Source organism: Mytilus trossulus, chromosome 10 (assembly GCF_036588685.1).
Source record: "Mytilus trossulus isolate FHL-02 chromosome 10, PNRI_Mtr1.1.1.hap1, whole genome shotgun sequence".
NCBI classification, from domain to species: domain Eukaryota; kingdom Metazoa; phylum Mollusca; class Bivalvia; order Mytilida; family Mytilidae; genus Mytilus; species Mytilus trossulus.
Genome location: NC_086382.1, coordinates 16,958,275 through 16,979,088, shown reverse-complemented (window position 1 = coordinate 16,979,088; position 20,814 = coordinate 16,958,275). Strand labels below are relative to the sequence as shown.

The following is a 20,814-nucleotide window of genomic DNA, read 5'->3' as shown; positions in this document are numbered from 1 at the left end:
TAATTGAAAATGAAAACGTGAAAAAAAAACTAAAACAAAGAGAAATGAAATTGTATTTATTTATGTATTTTCTCAATTTGAAAAATAGCATGTAAGTTGCACAGACGCTGCTCCTTATTATCCAATCTAGCGCAACCCAATACACATTAGAAGTTTGTTTTTCTCTAATTATTTTTTTTCTTCAAATTATTATATGTTAAGTTCCATGAAATTGCGAGAATGCAGAATTTTTCACTATTAACACCAGAGCTCCTAGGCACGGGCCTTGAGGTGCCTAAGACCCCTCGCCATATACCCCGGCTTTGAGTACACATCATTTTGGCATAGCTACACCCCTGGCTGTTTAGAGCGTTTATATAGAGGAGAAAAAGAACCCTATCTACATATGTAACATATGCACACAAGATGTAGAACACTGTTTTGAGTGGCAACATTTATCTTGTGCTAGAATAAACTTCCTAAGGCAAAGAATTGGTTTTGTTACAATTGCAAATGTTAAATCATGTGTCCATTTGAAATTCATAGCAAACAACTATTAATATTGTCAATTCAATTTTTTATTACTTTCAGCACATTATGCTTATCAGTGCAATTAATACAAATACATTTCTATGAACACAACATGACATAATACAGATTCAATAGTTTATTAAAGTCTCACCACTTGAATAACATTATACATTCCAATATACAAATACACCAGAGAAGCAAATAAATATCAAGTATTGACCAATAACAGTTTGGTCCTACGATTAAGTGCATTAAACAAGAATTTACACAAATTACACAAATCTTTTACATTTTTAGTGCTGAGAAGTTGCACTAATTTGAATGACGCTTGACGTCTATAATAATAAGGTTTAATAAACTGTCTCCTGCACGGTCTCTATAGCATTCACATTGTAAAACAAAATGGAATTCATCTTCAGTGATATTCAAAATACAAAGAGTCTATCATATCTGTTTTATGATGTAGTTTTGCATAACACTATTTTTATCACTGGCCGAATATTTAAACCATAAATTTTACACAGATTTAAATTTGAAAATCATCATTTTGTTATAAATATTTTAGAAAAAATATATTTAATAATGTATTTACAAATGTGTTTTCATGCTTTTGATTAATACTATAAAGTTATAAATTATTTATTTATGAAAATCTTTTATTTTTCATTGTACTGTATTTCTAATGCTTGATATGGTGATAAATGATTTTTAAATTATTATTAAGCTTTTTTTATTTTCTACTAATCACATCAATGAACAGTTTTATTTAGTGCCGGCTAAATAGCAAATTTGCTATTAAGCCGGTGCCGGTCAAATAGCAAATTTGCTATTTTGTCAGTCAAATAGCCACTGCCTTATTTTATATACATTCTGCCCCTTTAGGTATTAGTATGTTATTTCTGTAACTGTATAGGAGCTTGTTTTTACAAGTGACTCATTCTGTCTTGCTCTTATTTCTATATAATCTTCGTTTCTCCTTGTTTATCTGTTTCTCTAACTGTTTGAAATATATCTTAAAATTCCCTCTGGATTTGATTCTTTCTTTTAAATCCTTAATGTGTGTGACAGGACGAGTTCCATACTTTGTCAATTTACCTACAAATTTGATCATTTGATACAGTATGAAATGAATGTGTATTCTTGTCTTTCATTTTTTGTTAATGTGTTCGTCTATATGATTTTTTTGTGTTTATTTGATACACATGACGTGGCTCTACACCCGCCATTGTGTAATTGTGCTTTTGTAAATATTTGTATTCTTGTCTTTCATGTCTATATCTGATGTACAGTAGTTGTCGTTTGTTTATGTAATATATACGTGTTTCTCGTTTTTTATATAGATTAGACCGCTGGTTTTCCTGTTTAAATGATTTTACACTAGTAATTTTGGGGCCCTTTATAGCTTGTTGTACGGTGCGAGCCAAGGCTCCGTGTTGAAGGCCGTACATTGACCTATAATGGTTCACTTTTCTTTTTTTTTTATTTGGATGGAGAGTTGTCTCACTGGCACTCACACCACATCTTCCTATATCTATATGCCTTTTTGTATTCTTGTCTTCCATTTTATGTCTATATGCCTTTTTGTATTCTTGTCTTTCATTATATGTCTATATGCCTTTTTGTATCATTTTGTCTTCCATTATGTCTATATGCCTTTTTGTATTCTTGTCTTTCATTATATGTCTATATGTCTTTTTGTATTCTTGTCTTTCATTATATGTCTATATGCCTTTTTGTATTCTTGTCTTCCATTATATGTCTATATGCCTTTTTGTATTCTTGTCTTCCATTATATGTCTATATGCCTTTTTGTATTCTTGTCTTTCATTATATGTCTATATAAAGGCAACAGTAGTATACCGCTGTTCAAAATCGGGATAACAAACTAAAACTGAGGGAAACGCATCAAATACAAGAGGAGAACAACGACACAACATTAAAATGTAACGCACACAGAAACGGACTAAGCATTAGACTATATGCCTTTTTGTATTCTTGTCTTTCATAATATGTCTATATGCCTTTCTGTGCTTCATTTTTATATAGTTATCAAAGGTATCAGGATAAAATTTACTGACGAGTCTTTTGTAGACGAAACGCGCGTCTGGCGTATATACAAAATTTAGTCCTGGTATCTATGATGAGTTTATTTAGTACGCCAGACGCGCGTTTCGTCTACACTAGACTCATATATTTAAATTGAGAATGGAAATGGGGAATGTGTCAAAGAGAAAACAACCCGACCATATAACAGACAACAGCAGAAGATCACCAATAGGTCTTCAATGCAGGTAGAAATTTCCGCACCCGGAGTCGCCCTACAGCTTGCCTCTAAATGAATATATATACAAGTTCAGTGATAATGAACGCCATAGGCTTAGCAAAGTTGGTTGCTTTAATAGTGATTAAGACTGATGTACCCTTATTTGTGACATTTTTAATTATTATTCTGTTTGCTTTGTTCACACAGCGAGATATTTAGCTAGCTATACAACCAAGTTTATTCCACCATTTTCTACATATAATATGCCCGTAGCAAGTCAGGAATATGACAGTTATCCATTCGTTTGATGTGTTTGAGCTTCTAATTTTGCCATTTGATTAAGGACTTTCTGTTTTGAATTTGTCTCCGAGTTTAGTATTTGTGTGATTTTACATTTTAATACGATAACGTTGTCTGTCACTACGTACTTCTATTTATTACTGAAAGTGATGTTCTGATGCATAACCTTTGATTATCATAGTTTAGCATTATATGTAGTCTAGAGTGTTGTTCAAGGTCAATGTCTATTTCCCCCCATTAAATCTTCATAAGCAACTGCTGATAGCCCCAGGGTGCAGTTTTGATGATTCTCTACAATTTATATTTCCATTGTTCTATTGCATGCTTCTAGCTTTTTTTACTAAAGCCCTGGCTTTATTGACATTAAAGTTTTCATATTTCGCTGCGTTTCGATTTTCGTTCTTACTAATGTTCTGGTATGGATAATCATTCTTCACTTTAATTTGTTTTGACTTAGGAATCTGATACCAATAGTATGTCACCGGTTACATGTAACCACTATATACACGGATCATAATAACATAAACCTCGCCATCATACAGGGATTGATACTACTAAATTCAATCATTGTCACATGTAATTTCCGTTTGTTGAAAGACCTCTTGAAAGAAAGCCAGAACAGAAACATACAGATTTTAAAATGAGAGAAAAAATAAGTATAGATTATAACATGCCCTTTTCCATATTGGCTCTGGTATCATCCCGAGACTCCCATATCGGCCTCGAGGCTTTAGCCGAGGGCCGATATGGGTCGAGGGATGATACCCGGGCCAATATGGAAAAGACATGTTATAATCTTTTTATCACATATTTAAGTTCTGCAGAAAAGAGAGAAAAAAAACGTCAATTACATAAAAGGTAAAGTCTTAAGGGAATTATCACAAACGTGTTGTTAAGGATGCAATGACGTCACGTCATTAGGAACAGGGCACAATATGGATATAGATATAGGAAGATGTGGTGTTAGTGCCAATGAGACAACTCTCCATCCAAACAACAATTCAAAAATTAAACCATTATAGGTTAAAGTACGGCCTTCAACACGGAGCCTTGGCTCACACAGAACAACAAGCTATAAAGGGCCCGAAAATAAAAAGTGTAAAACCATTCAAACGGGAAAACCAACGGTCTAATCTATATAAAATATGTCTTTTTTGCCCCGGGCAATTTTGAGGTTATTGCATATGCAAAACCCGACGTATTCGTTACAAATATGTGATAATGAATATTATCACATATTTGTTATGAATACATTAGGTTTTGCATATGCAATAACCTCAAAATTGCCCGGGGCAAAAAAGACATATCCATATTGTTCCCTGTTCCTAATGACGTGACGTCATTGCATCCTTAACAACACGTTTGTGATAATTTGCTTAAGATTTTACCTTTTATGCATCATAAAATTGATATAATTTACGTTTTTTTTCTCTTTTCTGCAGAACTTAAATATGTGATAAAAAGATTATAACATGTCTTTTCCATATTGGCCCGGGTATCATCCCTCGACCCATATCGGCCCTCGGCTAAAGCCTCGAGGCCGATATGGGAGTCTCGGGATGATACCAGGGCCAATATGGAAAAGGGCATGTTATAATCTATACTTATAATCAGCAGCGACATGGGTACTATTTCAGTGAAGGCAATATTTGCATTGAAATTTGTCTGTTATTTGATTTTTACCAGTCTTCTAATGCTGGAGGAAGTCACATTCTGCTCGATTGCAGAGAACTGGAAATTGCGTGGAGACAGCTCCCTCTAGTATTATGCTCTGTTTCCTGTTACTAGTATGCCGGAAGAAGCGAATCCATTTGTTGTTTTGGGGTTGATGCCATAGTAATTATTCAAATTATTAAAAGTTTACTTACATGTACTTACTTAGGCCCTTGTCTCCTTCAGGGAGCATATACCATTGAAGAACTCACTTCATCTAACTCGATTTTGGGCCAGCTTTTCTAGTTTGTCCTTGCTTTATTTCCGATTCTGTGTCCCTACGCCAGGTGTTTCTTGGTCGTCCTGTTTCTTTTTCCTTGAGGGTTCCACTTAAGTGCCTGCCTTGTAATTGCTGGTTTTCGCAGTGTGTGGCCTATCCACACCAATTTTCTTTTCTTGATTTGGGTGACAATAGGTTCTTGTTCAGCTCTTTTCCATGAGTATTCATTTATTACTTTGTCGAACCATCTGAGGTTCATGATTCTCCTTACGCAGTAGTTGATGAACCTTTGGAGTCTAGACAACATTTTTTTGGTTGTTCTCCATGTCTCTGATCCATACAAGAGCACTGATTTAACGTTGGAATTGAAAATTTTCATTTTTGTGCTTCTTGATATTTTCTTGGCACTCCATATTTTCCCTAGAATGTTAAAGATGACTCTGGCTTTGTTGAAGTTCTTGCCTTTACATCAGCGTCTGTACCTCCTTCTATATTGACAATGCTTCCTAGATAATTAAACTCCTCTAATTCTTTTATGTTGATGTTGATCATCTTTATTGGTTGTTTACTTTTGGTATTGATCTTCATTATTTTTGTTTTTTCTTCGTTTTGTTTGAATCCAAGCTTTATAGATGTTGAAGAGAGAAGAGTTGTTTTTTCTTGCATTTGTTGTTGTGTACTGGATATAAGGGCTATATCATCTGCAAAATCCAAGTCTTCTAGTTGTTGTCACATTGTTCATTGGATTCCATTTCTTTTCCCTTCAATAACTTCTTTCATGATGTAGTCTATTGCCAAGAGGAAAAGAAAGGGTGATAGCAGGCAGTCTTGTTTTACTCCAGTTTTAACATCAAAACTTTCGCTGAGCTTGCCTTCATGTACAACTCTGTATTTCATGTTGATAAAGGAGTGTCTGATGATGTTAATGATATGTTGTGGTATTCCATAGTGTGCCATGATATTCCAAAGGGTTTCTCTGTCCAAGCTGTCGAATGCCTTTTCGAAGTCAACGAGGTTAATCACAGTGCAGTAACGAGGTGTTCCACTCTAAGGACTGTTCAATTATTATACGTAGTGTGGCTATCTGGTCTATGATCGGTCTTTCCTAAATCCTGCTTGTTGTTCACGGAGTTTTTCGTCTATAGCCTTAAGAAGTCGTGTAAGGAGAATTCTATTCAGTACCTTTGCAGCCACTGATAGTAATGCAATTCCTCTGTAATTTTTGCATTCTTTAAGGTTGCCTTTCTTTGGTAGTTTTATTAGGTGTCCCTCATTCCATTCTTGAGGCATTTCTTCTTGCTGCCATGTATTATGGAATAGTTTATGTAAGAGATTAGCTGTTAGGTCTGGGCTGGCCTTAAGGGATTTCGGTGGAATGTTGTACGAACCTGCTTGTTTAATTTCTACTTTTGTGTGAAGCTCTTCATCTGTTCTGTTGATAACTGGTGTATTAGCTGGAGGTTGTCTATTCGGAAGTTCTTTGAAGTATTCGGGCCATCTAGCAATCTGTTCTTCAATAGTGGTAAGGACCTTCCCATTTTTGTCTTTAACTTGTTGACCAGTTTGTCTAAATTTGCCAGCAAGTTTTCATATCTTTCATGTTTCTCATGTTTGCAGCTTCCTCAGCTTGTGAGGCAAGATTTTCAATGTATGCTCTTTTATCTTTTCTTACACACTGTCTAACTTCCTGGTGGGTTTTGTTGTAGTCAGGTTGAGCATCAGCTTTTTTTTTCTAGTTTTGCTTCTATTCAATTTGCCTTTATTCTGTTTTCTCTCATGAACTTTCCTAAGATAGGCTGGTGTAATTCATTCTTTTTGGATGTGTGTTTTTCTACCAAGAGTTTCTTTAAAAGTTTACAAGGCATGTATTTTTCATGTGTATTTTAGTCTAGATGCCATTAAATTAACTATAAAGTTGACCTCCAGAGTTTGCCGACAGTCATACAAGCAATATAAACATTAATGCAGAGATAGCCAACTCGTGCAATTGAATTTTTCTAGTTCTGTTTGATTTCAAATTTTGGGTTAAAAATATGTTACCTTTCATTTTTATCTTATAGTATATAAGAATGAGTTTTTGTGGAACGAATAAGTCAATCAAATGATTTACCTTTGTTTCACTTTAAAGTCATAAGAAACCTCAAATTAGGAAAAAAATATGCATATGCTTTTTATAACTAAATGAATAGTTTTCATTATACAACTTGTGTACATATACTTTTTTCTGAGGAAAAATCTTTAATTTGTCCACATTTAGAAGAAGTTTACTTATTTTTAATTGCTTGCTTCCAGGAAGTAATTCGCCAACATATTTTCCATATGCATAGTGACCCGAGTGTAACCCTCCTCGTAAAAATCCGGTGACCACAATACGCCATGTTCGCATGGATCTGTCATTGAAATAAACAAATATCTGATTATACATGTTAAACACGTGCTCAATATCCATGCTTTTTGTGATTTGTTTACTAAAAGGTGACAATCGGTAAAACTCGGCTTCAAAACACAGCATTTAATGAGCAGCCATATTTGTTAAATCATAACAAACAGAGATAAAAAAAAATTACGATTATATGATATATTTGCGAAGATAATAATAAAATCGTGCACAGAGGACTAAGTTTATGATGTATACACGCATTGGTTCAAGAATTGGACAAACATTATTTTTTACCACTCACTCGTTTCATATGACTTTAAACAATGTTGTCATTTTTTTCCTTTTTATAACATTAACTGAGCATGTATTATTAATGCGTAATCCATCTTTATTTAAATTAAAGGTCACATGAATATGGATTCAATGAGGTTGGAATATTCATTTGCAAATGAATAAGTCATCATCTATGTTTTTAGCTTATTTTGACAAAATTGAACCATACAGGCTGCTAGGAGCAAATCATTTTATCACTATTTCACTTTAATTAATGATTGAACAATTATTTTTTCATATATCTCGTAGATATGTGCCACTTCTTGATGCAAGGAATTTTGTAAAGGTCATGAAAAAGCAGATATATTTTCCCAACAGATCGTCATTCGGTCACTTATGTGTTCATTTTAACACTGTTTCCTATTATAAATAGAAATGATAATCTATAAATTGCTCGATTTGCTGCAAAATCCCAGGTTATACACTACTCTTATTAAATACTAACAAAAACATTCTCTCTTTTATTGACTATCACAGCTCACAATTTGTGTTTGACCATTTCTACAACTAGACACTGAATTATTCTATTCACAAGTAGAAACTATTGCAATAAATTAGTAAACAGTGAAAACACCTTTCGTGACAGTACAATTCTGATGATTTGGCATACCTATATATAGATTCCTACATTACATTTTTAATACTCATGCACATATTTAAAACACCAAAACGAGGCTCAGTGTTTGTTGTTGACTGTAATGAAATGCTGGAATGTATTAATCTAATATCATTAACTGTGCTTTAACATCACTAAAAGACTACTCAATACATTCTGTAGTTGATTGTTATGTATATATTACATCAATTATTAACAATGATGGAATTGCAACAGTTAATTAGTGTATTTCTGATAAAAACTATTATCACCAATATACATGATGATTGTAAAGGTCTGAATGTACAAACTAATATATATCTAAAATATTCACATTAGGCGATAACAGTAATTAGAACACGATACGTGTTGAGGCTAAAACTGATCAGTAGGTCAAATCAGCCATTACAAGTTTACAATATGTTATAGATGCAAAAGCAAGTAATCATTCTTAAAAAATAGAAAGAAGATATTGAATGAAAATCAAAATAATAATGGTCTATGTATTGAAATATTCTAGTATGCCTAATACAAAGTTTCCGCATCAAAATGGCTCTCACTCAATCTTATTTATTCAATTGTGTAATGGAATTTCTATGTAAAAAATAAATAAAAGCTAAATGTTCCTTGGAGTTTTGAATGTTTTCTTACTTTTTCTAAAATTTCCCATGTTACTGTTATTTTTAAATTTTTATTTTTTTTCCATAAGTCTGAAATGTTCTGATTTTAGTAAGTAGTTGAGGCCATATTCTTTTATAGACAAGATTGCAATCCCCCCCCCCCCCCCCCCCCCCCCAAAAAAAAAAGAAGAAAAAAGATCATTCATGTTGTGTGTTTTTTATTGCTTCCATAGTTTCCTTGACACAAAATTGCAAGTAATGGATATCATTGAGATTTTATCATGCATAATATATAAGAAATTCTTTGGAACTGTAGAGTGACCCCTATGATCTACTTTTAGACAAGGCCACCATATCGAAATTTTTATCTATCAAGCAGTTTCAGAGGAGATTTAAAATATTTACAGATGAACACAAAGTGGTGACTTAAGCTTACATTGCCATTTAGGCTAGTAAGCTAAAATACAAATAAATTTGTAACAGAATCATTTTATCAGCTTAAATTAAGAAGAACAGTTTTCAAACATTAGAACAAATACTTTTTTTCATTTTAAGATTAAATTACAGCAGAGAACACAGCTAATAACCAGATTAAGACTTTCATTGACACAGGAATGGTTGTTCAATATTTTCCAAAGATTGAAATAAATTAAAGGAAATATTGTTCATCATAGAATGTATCATATCTAGAGGTTATTTACAGTAGTAAGCTTGAGGAGAAAGAAAGGATGTGCTACCGGTATAAATGTGTTACAACCCACAACTTATTATCTTTTTAACAGTTGACAATGAAATATGTCTGTTCTTGATTTTGGTCTGCTTTGAAGTGAGACAAGAAATAATATTTCAATCCATTTAAATGCAATGGCTATGCACTGTTTAGTTGAAATCAACTATTTTCATTTAAAAAAAAAAAACTTAACACAAAGCTAAATAATTCTATAAGGATGAAGTTTGATGAACAAACATGAACTTGTTCATTTGGATTTCCACATGATCTGAGTTAAAAGCCTTCAATAGTCTGGTTGCTCCCCTTGTAACAAAAATGTCCATGTATTTCAGCCACTCTTTTCTCAAACAGATAAATTACAGAAGAATAATCTATTATTCCCTTTGAGATATGAAACCTTACAGTGTCAGAGAGATTCACTGTAACACAAGTTATTGTCCAGCAACTACTAAAAAGCTTTTTTTGATCCCAAATTCCTAAACCCCCTAAAATCAATCTCAATCTTCCATTTGGGGTATTGAACCTTCTTGTAAAATTTCATAGAAATCCACTCACTAAAACTAAAGTTATTGTCCGGAAACAAAATGTGTTCTCGAACAATAAAAACATAGACAAGTTCATACCATTATAGGGACCCTTAAAAACTGTGGTGGTATAAAAATCTTTAATCATCCCCAACCTGATACACCACCATTGATGAGGGTATGTAAGGCAGCAACCATTTGATTTTCTGGGGGGGGGGGGGGGGGGGGGGCTATGGTTTTTTTTTCTGTGCAAACTTTTTTTTTTTAGCGACAAACCGAAAACAATTTTTTTCTTTCAATTTTAGCATTACATATAGCGGCAGCTGAGGGTGAAACAAACAAATTTTTTTTCTCAGGGACCAAAACAAATTATTTTTTTCACTAAAACCTGGAAACAAACTTTTTTTTCCAAAAAAAACCATAGCCACCCCAGAAAATCAAATGGTTGCTGCCTAAGATTGCTATGTCTTGCTTCCTTGACAAAATGTTGCATGCATAATGGGTAAGCATTATTATTAAGTGATTTATCAGATATTTAGGAGTCATCTAAGCAATTATTTATTTGTATTTACAGTTTTGCTTCATCATCAACCAAAAAAGTAAATAAATGTATAAAAAGTATAATTAAAGGAAACTCATGTATGGAGTCTACTGAGAGTTTTAGCAATGAAAATATAAGTATCTGATATTAACAATGTTTACAGTTTGTCTTTTACAAAAAATGCAACAAATTGGTATCTGAGAGTAATATCAACTCAGTGGACAACTGACAAAATCTGCAATGTATATATTGATTGTCTCCCCTTATCAAATGGTTAAGTTGTGAAGATCTGGTCTGATCATTTCCCCTATTAATTCCTGTATTCATTCAAGGTTGATGCTAAACCCAAAATAAATCCAATGAAGATATCAATACCAGACAGTATATATAATGTTGATACAGAGACGAGAGGCTATCATGTTTTACATACATATACATAAAATGTGCATACAATACACAATTGTCTATTAAATGTCATCAGGTGTGCTTAACAATTTTTACTATTCAAGATGTACAAATACATTGAGACTTACATTTTAATAGAATTGATTGAATCTCATAGTGAGCACCTGCAACAGAAATGTCAAACACAGTACAACTAAAGTTGTATAAGTAATTTGGATGTCAAGCATGTGTACCTAGTTTAAAAGTAAGAACTTTTTTACAAAGCAAAAGAGTAGTGTATATCAGAATTGTATTTTATAATATAAATCTATTCATGATTTGCTTTAAAATATCACTTGTATTTCTTGTATTAGTACAAAAATCAGATCTTAGAAGTTAAAAACAAAAACAAGATGCTTCTAAATTACTCAATCTCTCATCTGGCAATATGATATGCCATTTTGATATTTTAATCTAACCTTTATTGCACTGGATTTTGTTTACTTATAAAGATGATAATGTTGTGCTATTTTCTCTCTTTCTTGTTTTGAAGGGAAAAAAACCCGCAAGGAATGGGAAATAATTGTCACTTTAGATGAACCTTATAAGCATTTTTTAAAGATTTTTTCAATCTTTGCATTCATCAACAACTGGCTATTTATTATATTAGAATATTGAACATGCTTTTCGCATATAGAATATATGCAACACTTCGAACATTTGCTGTTATTAACTACAAAGTAAATGTTAACGTCCCCTTTTGTCCCCTGTGAAACAAATTGATGGGGAAATGGAAATAAGGGACATTGTTATGTTGGTCTGTACATCTGTCTTGTCTTGTTAGGGCTCTCATGGTTTTAATAATGCAAATAAAGTGACTTGGTGATTATCGCAATAACAATTAAAAACTTGATACATAAGATTACTAAGAGTGGCATACTATTTCCAATGTTATTAGATGTTGTAACCAGATGCTCCACAGGGCGTAGCTTTATACGACCGCAGAGGTTGAACCCTGAACGGTTGGGGCAAGTATGGACACAACATTCAAGCTGGATTCAGCTCTAAATTTGGATTGTGATTAAATAGTTGACATAGCATAGGTTTCTGACAGAGAATGAATGTGTTCTAATGAACTTAAAATTTTTATTTTCTCTTAGAGCAATTCACTATGCTGTTGAATATTAATCCTCTCAAAAAAATGTTTGAAGAAATTTTCTTTTTATTTATGAAATTTCAAATGAGAAAATTGAACCCAATTTTTTTAATAACATCCCCCTTTCCCTTATTCCAAAACTAATCTCAATTAAAATTTCTAATGGAGTTTGCAACAATAACTACTCATTTAAATACATCATAAAATATTAAGATGTAAAAAAACTGCTTGTTATCACTGAATGGTAAAGATTATTTTAATTTATCAGTTGGTAGTAAAAAGTGAATATACATTGTATATTGTATATAACAAAGATTTAAGTTGATTCTGGACAAAGAAAGATAACTCCAAATAAAAAAATTTCTTACAATTGTAATTAGATATTTCTTGCTTACTATTCTGGACAAAGAAAGATAACTCTAATTTAAAAAAAAATTGCTATTTCACAATATTGTGCAATAAGATACTTCTTGCCATTGCGCAATACTGTGCAATTGAAAAGACTTGCTATTGCACAAAACTTAATATAACAAGAGGCTCTCAAGAGCCTGAATCGCTCACCTGAATTTTTTTGGTTTAATCTCTCATCAATGATTATTTTGGCTTTTCAATTTATTTAAATGTTTTTTGAATCGTCCTATTTTCTTCAAAAGCAAAAAAAAAATCATTTTCTCCTATGTTCTATTTTAGCCATAGGAGCTATGTTTCTTGACATACAAGGAAATGAAATATAAAATTTATACTAGATACTCTGAAACTCTGAAACTCATTTAGCCTAAGTTTGGCTGAAATTGATACAGCAGTTTCAAAGGAGAAGATTTTTTAAAGTTAGCAAATATGATGAACAAATTGTGAAAAATTGTCATTAAAGGACAATAACCCCTTAAGGGGTCAGTTGACAATTTTGGTCATATTAACTTATTTGTAGATCTTACTTTGCTGATCATTTTTGCTGTTTACAGTTTATCTTTATCTATAATAATATTCAAGATAATGATCAAAAACTTCAAAATTTCCTTAAAATTACCAATTAAGTGGCAGCAACCCAACAATGGGTTAATTGATTCATCTAAACATTTTAAAGCTGATAGATATTGACCCATTAAACATTTTAACCCCATGTCAGATTTGCTCTAAATGCTTTGGTTTTTGAGATATAAGCCAAAAACTGCATTTGACCCCTATGTTCTATTTTAAGTAACGGCGGCCATGTTTTTTGACGGATCAAAAATCAAAGCACACGCTTTGTGCAGGATAATCTAAGGAACAATCATGCTAAGTTTCATCCAAATCCATTCAGTAGTTTCAGAGGAGAAGATTTTTTAAAGTTAGCAAATATGATGAACAAATTGTGAAAAATTGTCATTAAAGGACAATAACCCCTTAAGGGGTCAATTGACAATTTTGGTCATATTAACTTATTTGTAGATCTTACTTTGCTGATCATTTTTGCTGTTTACAGTTTATCTTTATCTATAATAATATTCAAGATAATGACCAAAAACTGCAAAATTTCCTTAAAATTACCAATTAAGTGGCAGCAACCCAACAATGTTTTGTTTGATTCATCTGAAAATTTCAGGGCTGATAGATCTGGACCTAATGAACATTTTTACCCCATGTCAGATTTGCTCTAAATGCTTTGGTTTTTGAGATATAAGCCAAAAACTGCATTTGACCCCTATGTTCTATTTTAGGTAATGCTGGCCATGTTTTTTGACGGATCAAAAATCGAAGCACACACTTTGTGCAGGATACTCTAAGGAACAATCATGCTAAGTTTCATTCAAATCCATTCAGTAGTTTCAGAGGAGAAGATGTTTGAAAAATTGTTAACGACGACAGACGACGACGGACGCCAAGTGATAAGAAAAGCTCACATGGCCTTTTTGGCCAGGTCAGCTAATAATTTTAGATCTTGATTTGGACCAAATTGAAAACTGTTTGGATTCAGCATATCAAAAAACCCCAAGATTTCAATTTTTGTTAAAATCAAACTAAGTTTAATTTTGGACCCTTTGGACTTTAATGTAGACCAATTTGAAAACAAGACCAAAAATGAGGAATCTACATACACAGTTAGATTTGGCATATCAAAGAACCCCATTTATTCAATTTTTGATGAAATCAAACAAAGTTTAATTTTGGACCCCGATTTGGACCAACTTGAAAACTGGGCCAATAATCAAGAATCTAAGTACATTTTTAGATTCAGCATATCAAAGAACCCAACCGATTCATTTTTTGTCAAAATCAAAGTAAGTTTAATTTTGGACCCTTTGGACCTTAATGTAGACCAATTTGAAAACGGGACCAAAAGTTAAGAATCTACATACACAGTTAGATTCGGCATATCAAAAAACCCAATTATTCAATTTTGATGAAATCAAACAAAGTTTAATTTTGGACCCTTTGGGCCCCTTATTTCTAAACTGTTGGGACCAAAACTCCCAAAACAATACCAACCTTCCTTTTATGGTCATAAACCTTGTGTTTAAATTTCATATATTTCTATTTACTTATACTAAAGTTATGGTGCGAAAACCAAGAAAAATGCTTATTTGGGTCCCTTTTTGGCCCCTAATTCCTAAACTGTTGGGACCTAAACTCCAAAAATCAATACCAACCTTCCTTTAGTGGTCATGAACATTGTGTTTAAATTTCATTATTTTCTATTAACTTAAACTAAAGTTATTGTGCGAAAACCAAGAATAATGCTTATTTGGGCCCTTTTGTGGCCCCTAATTCCTAAACTGTTGAAACAAAAACTCCCAAAATCAATCCCAAACTTTCTTTTGTGGTCATAAACCTTGTGTCAAAATTTCATAGATTTCTATTAACTTAAACTAAAGTTATAGTGTGAAAACCAAGAAAATGCTTATTTGGGCCCTTTTTGGCCCCTAATTCCTAAAATGTCGGACGACGATGACGACGCAGACGTGATAGCAATATACGACGAAATTTTTTTCAAATTTTGCAGTCGTATAAAAACCATGAAAGTTACACTTTGCTTGAAGGAAAATGCATTCATTTTCAACAGATTTGAAAACATTGATTAATCCATTTTTTTCTGTAAAGGGGTATAGAATATAAAATGGCTGATGATTTTAAAGAAATAGCAATACATATTGTATAATTTTCCTTGATATGTGACTCAACACAAGGTACAGTGCTGATATGATCTTTATCATACTAATGATCTGAACAGTATTGGTAAAAATAAATACATGTCTATAAATACATCAAAGTATTCATAGCATTAAACATATACAAATAAAATATATTTGAAGGTGCGTAGAAACAGCCAAGCCATCTGTACACAACCAACTACTTATTGTGTTTTTCAATGTAGAACTGATGCCAGCACTGATGATAAATTGATCCCATACAGTAGTTTGAATATTAGAAAGTCTTTCTGCAAGAAGTTTTATCCTGTAAAAATAAACAGAAATTTATTAACATTGGTTCTAGTTGACATCTAGCAATATCTTACTAAAATACATTCTAAAGGTACCCAGAGATATTGTGGGTATGCAACTTGTCAATAAAAGCTGTAAAGTATGTCAGTATAAGCTGTAAATTATGTCAGTATAAGCTGTAAAGTATGTCTGTATAAGCTGTAAAGTCTGTCTGTATAAGCTGTAAAGTATGTCTGTATAAGATGTAAAGTATGTCTGTATAAGATGTAAAGAATGTCTGTAAAAGCTGTAAAGTATGTCTGTAAAAGCTGTAAAGTATGTCTGTATAAGATGTTAAGTATGTCTGTATAAGCTGTAAAGTATGTCTGTAAAAGCTGTAAAGTATGTCAGTATAAGCTGTAAAGTATGTCTGTATAAGCTGTAAAGTCTGTATAAGCTGTAAAGTATGTCTGTATAAGCTGTAAAGTATGTCAGTATAAGCTGTAAAGTATGTCTGTATAAGCTGTAAAGTATGTCAGTATAAGCTGTAAAGTATGTCTGTATAAGATGTAAAGTATGTCTGTATAAGCTGTAAAGTATGTAAAGTATGTCTGTATAAGATGTAAAGTATGTCTGTATAAGATGTAAAGTATGTCTGTATAAGCTGTAAAGTATGTCTGTATAAGATGTAAAGTATGTCTGTATAAGATGTAAAGTATGTCTGTATAAGCTGTAAAGTATGTCAGTATAAGCTGTAAAGTATGTCAGTATAAGCTGTAAAGTATGTCTGTATAAGCTGTAAAGTATGTCAGTATAAGCTGTAAAGTATGTCAGTATAAGCTGTAAAGTATGTCTGTATAAGCTGTAAAGTCTGTATAAGCTGTAAAGTATGTCTGTATAAGATGTAAAGTATGTCTGTATAAGATGTAAAGAATGTCTGTAAAAGCTGTAAAGTATGTCTGTATAAGCTGTAAAGTATGTCTGTATAAGATGTAAAGTATGTCTGTATAAGATGTAAAGAATGTCTGTTTAAGCTGTAAAGTATGTCTGTATAAGCTGTAAAGTATGTCTGTATAAGATGTAAAGTATGTCTGTATAAGATGTAAAGTATGTCTGTATAAGCTGTAAAGTATGTCTGTATAAGATGTAAAGTATGTCTGTATAAGATGTAAAGTATGTCTGTATAAGCTGTAAAGTCTGTCTGTATAAGATGTAAAGTATGTCTGTATAAGATGTAAAGTATGTCAGTATAAGCTGTAAAGTATGTCAGTATAAGCTGTAAATTATGTCTGTTTAAGCTGTAAAGTATGTCTGTATAAGATGTAAAGTATGTCTGTAAAAGCTGTAAAGTATGTCTGTATAAGCTGTAAAGTATGTCTGTATAAGATGTAAAGTATGTCTGTATAAGATGTAAAGTATGTCTGTAAAAGCTGTAAAGCATGTCTGACTGTATATGCTGTAAAGTATGTCTGTATAAGCTGTAAAGTATGTCTGTAAAAGCTGTAAAGTATGTCTGTATAAGATGTAAGGTATGTCTGTATAAGCTGTAAAGTATGTCTGTAAAAGCTGTAAAGTATGTCTGACTGTATATGCTGTAAAGTATGTCTGTATAAGCTGTAAAGTATGTCTGTATAAGATGTAAAGTATGTCTGTATAAGCTGTAAAGTATATCTGTATAAGCTGTAAAGTATGTCTGTATAAGATGTAAAGTATGTCTGTATAAGATGTAAAGTATGTCTGTATAAGATGTAAAGTATGTCTGTAAAAGCTGTAAAGTATGTCTGACTGTATATGCTGTAAAGTATGTCTGTATAAGCTGTAAAGTATATCTGTATAAGCTGTAAAGTATGTCTGTATAAGATGTAAAGTATGTCTGTATAAGATGTAAAGTATGTCTGTATAAGATGTAAAGTATGTCTGTAAAAGCTGTAAAGTATGTCTGACTGTATATGCTGTAAAGTATGTCTGTAAAAGCTGTAAAGTATGTCTGTAAAAGCTGTTAAGTATGTCTGAATAAGATGTAAAGTATGTCTGTATAAGATGTAAAGTATGTCTGTAAAAGCTGTAAAGTATATCTGTATAAGCTGTAAAGTATGTCTGTATAAGATGTAAAGTATGTTAATAAACTTTTATCACATAGATATGTCTCTCTTTTTGGTTATTTGGATAATGCAAATGTTGAAATTAAAATAGATACACTTTGACATGTAAGATTTGAAAATATTCAAAGTCAATTAACCATGACTGAAGGAACATGACTAAACAATCTCCATGGAAATGAGATGTGCCAATGCTAATACAACTTGACCTCCATTTTGTTGTCAGTAACAACATATTAAGATTATAAAAGCTTTGGTTGAACAGTTCCTAAGTAAATGCACAGACAACATTTAGCTGCTGTCTGCCGTATATCCCCAAATCAACTAGAGGCTTTAAAGAGCCTGTGTCACTCACCTTGGTCTATGTGAATATTAAACAAAGGACGCAGATGGATTCATGACAAAATTGGGTTTTGGTGATGGTGATGTGTTTGTACTGAACATTCTTCCTGCTTACAATTATCTCTATTTATAATGAACTTGGCCCAATAGTTTCAGTGGAAAATGTTAGTAAAAATTTACAAATTTTATGACAATTGTTAAAAATTTACTTAAAAGGACAATAACTCCTTAGGGCATGTAGGGGGTCAGGTCAATTGACCATTTTGGTCATGTTGACTTATTTTTAGGTCTTACTTCGCTGTACATTATTGCTGTTTACAGTTTATCTGTATCTATAATGATATTCAAGATAATAACCCAAAACAGCAAAATTTCCGTAAAATTACCAATTCAGGGGCAGCAACCCAACAACAGGTTGTCTGATTCATCTGAAAATTTCAGGGCAGATAGATCTTGACCTATTTAGCAATTTTACGCCATGTCAGATTTGCTCTAAATGCTTTGGTTTCAGAGATATAAGCCAAAATCTACATTTTACCCTTATGTTCTATTTTTAGCAATGGTGGCCATCTTGGTTGGTTGGACTGTTTAACAGTTTTAAGAGACGACGGACGCAAAGTGATGAGAAAAGCTCATTCGGGCCAGGTGAGCTAATAACCAATATTTTCTTTGAAAATCAGGTTAAAAATTCAGCAATTTCCTTTTGTAATCAGGCATAAGTCAAGAATGGTCAAAGTGACATCATCAGAATTCAAACTTGATCTGTTTGTTATGGTAATCATTATGGTAATCATTGTGTCAGATTTCATATCATTTGGTTTGATGCAAACTACAATGAGAGAATGGAAACTAAAATGCAGCAATTTTTATGTTAATAAAGAGGCATAACTCAAAAACCTTTAAATAGTGACACCATCCAATTTCAGACTTGATCTGTATTTTGTGGTAATAAGTATTGTGTATAAGTTTCATAGCATTTGGTTGAGGCAAACTAAAGTTAAAGAACAGAAACTAGGAGGGATGGACGTAAAGACAAGACAAGGATTAAACTAATGATGAGGGCATTATTATAACTCACTTCTCACAGAAACCTGCCTCATAAAGCTCCAAATGGATCATTCATTGACTGATGAGCTGGTGGCCGTGGCTGTGTCATCATGGTTCCATTCATTCCATAGACACCTGCTTGAGGCTGAACACCCATCACTGGCTGCATGTTCATTCCCATTGGCCTATTGGCTATCATACCAGGTTGCTGCAAAAATCAAAATTACCAATTACTAAATATCCTTACACCAAATATACTCTAATGGTCTATTGGCTATCATACCAGGTTGCTGCAAAAATCAAAGTTACTTAATATCCCTACACAAAATTATACATGTACTAAATGTATTTGGTTTTCTTGCTTCACATTTGCTCATTAAGGTGTAAGAACATGAACTCTCTTGTTTCAGTGACATATTATTGTCTGCAAAATTCCTCAAAATCATTCAAAATCTAATTTTACATGTAGACAGAAGTTTGCTACCTAGAAATTTAATTTGTCTGAGCTTTAATTAATGATTTGGACTGATTCACAATGATATTCACCTTGTATTCCATTGTGGACAGACTATAATTCAATTGTTACAAATATTTTATAAATTCACAGCAGAAGGTAGTAATAAGGAAAATTAGCTCAATTTTTCATAAATTCTGATGTTACTTGGTCATGGTCATGGTTAAATTCCTATTTTTATGTATTTTTTTTTTTATATTATTGTAGTAATCAAACCATTCTTTACAATTTTGAAATCATTTAATGAAAGTACAGAGTTCATGTGTTCATCAAGTTGCACATATTTTATCTATCTTAGGTAACAAGGGCAATATCAAAACTATAGGCTCATAAGAGCCTGTGTTGTCCACCTTGGTCTATGTACATATTGTACAAAAGAAAATTTCCAACATTAGGCAAGAATAGAATTCATGACAAATTTGTTTTGTTGATCTTGGATTGCAGATCATTTAACTGGTAGTCTGTTTAGTATCACTCCTATAAGAGTGGCAGTCTACTTACTATACCAAGATTGAAAATTAGATTTACTAAATTACTCATAGATCTTGCCTTGCTAATCATTTTGTGATTTAAAGTGTCTATTTAACTCTGGCAAGAATTGTACCTGTGAGAGCACTAACAAAGACCACACGGAGGGATGACTGGTAGTTCCATGTCCAATGCGTTACACGTGGGTAAAAAAAACAATTCTTGAGTAGCAGGTTAACAACTTCAACATGAGTACAATTTTTCCATGAAGGATCTGAGATCAAGGTTGAAAACTGTAGGAGTTGAGTACTCAAAACTTTTACAATCTTTCTTGCGTAAAATGTGACAAAGTCAATCGTTCTACTCAGCCTTTCTGGTTACATGAAGAAATTTTTGTACTGGGTAGTGAGAATGGCAGAGTAGTTTCCATGCATTGATGACAAAGTATCTCGTGAAGAGTTGTCTAAATCTGTGACCAATTTCAAAACAAGAGGCTGTCACAACGACAGCAAACCGGATTTATTAGCATTTATTTGTGTCCTGGCAATATCACAAGAACCATTTATACTGATGATTGGTGAAAGTGAAAATCGTCAATATCAAATTTGACCTCTATTTTGTCATCAGTATCAACATATTTAAAATTTGAAAAGCTTAGATTGAATGGTTTGTGAGTA

At 32.5% G+C, this 20,814-nt stretch overlaps 1 protein-coding gene across 5 annotated transcripts in view; it reads right to left on the bottom strand.

Annotated features, from left to right (window-relative positions):
• Nucleotides 1-9,135: 9,135 nt before the first annotated feature.
• The window catches only part of LOC134686955 (phosphatidylinositol-binding clathrin assembly protein LAP-like), a 68,955-nt gene continuing 57,276 nt past the window's right edge, over nt 9,136-20,814 (bottom strand). For all 5 annotated transcript variants that reach the window (XM_063546833.1, XM_063546829.1, XM_063546830.1 and 2 more), the window contains 2 exons: nt 19,187-19,363; nt 9,136-15,701 (listed from right to left, as the gene is read on the bottom strand). In XM_063546833.1, coding sequence (XP_063402903.1) covers nt 19,205-19,363 — 159 coding nt within the window. In that variant the 3' untranslated portion in view covers nt 9,136-15,701; nt 19,187-19,204. The remainder of the gene's footprint in view (nt 15,702-19,186; nt 19,364-20,814) is intronic.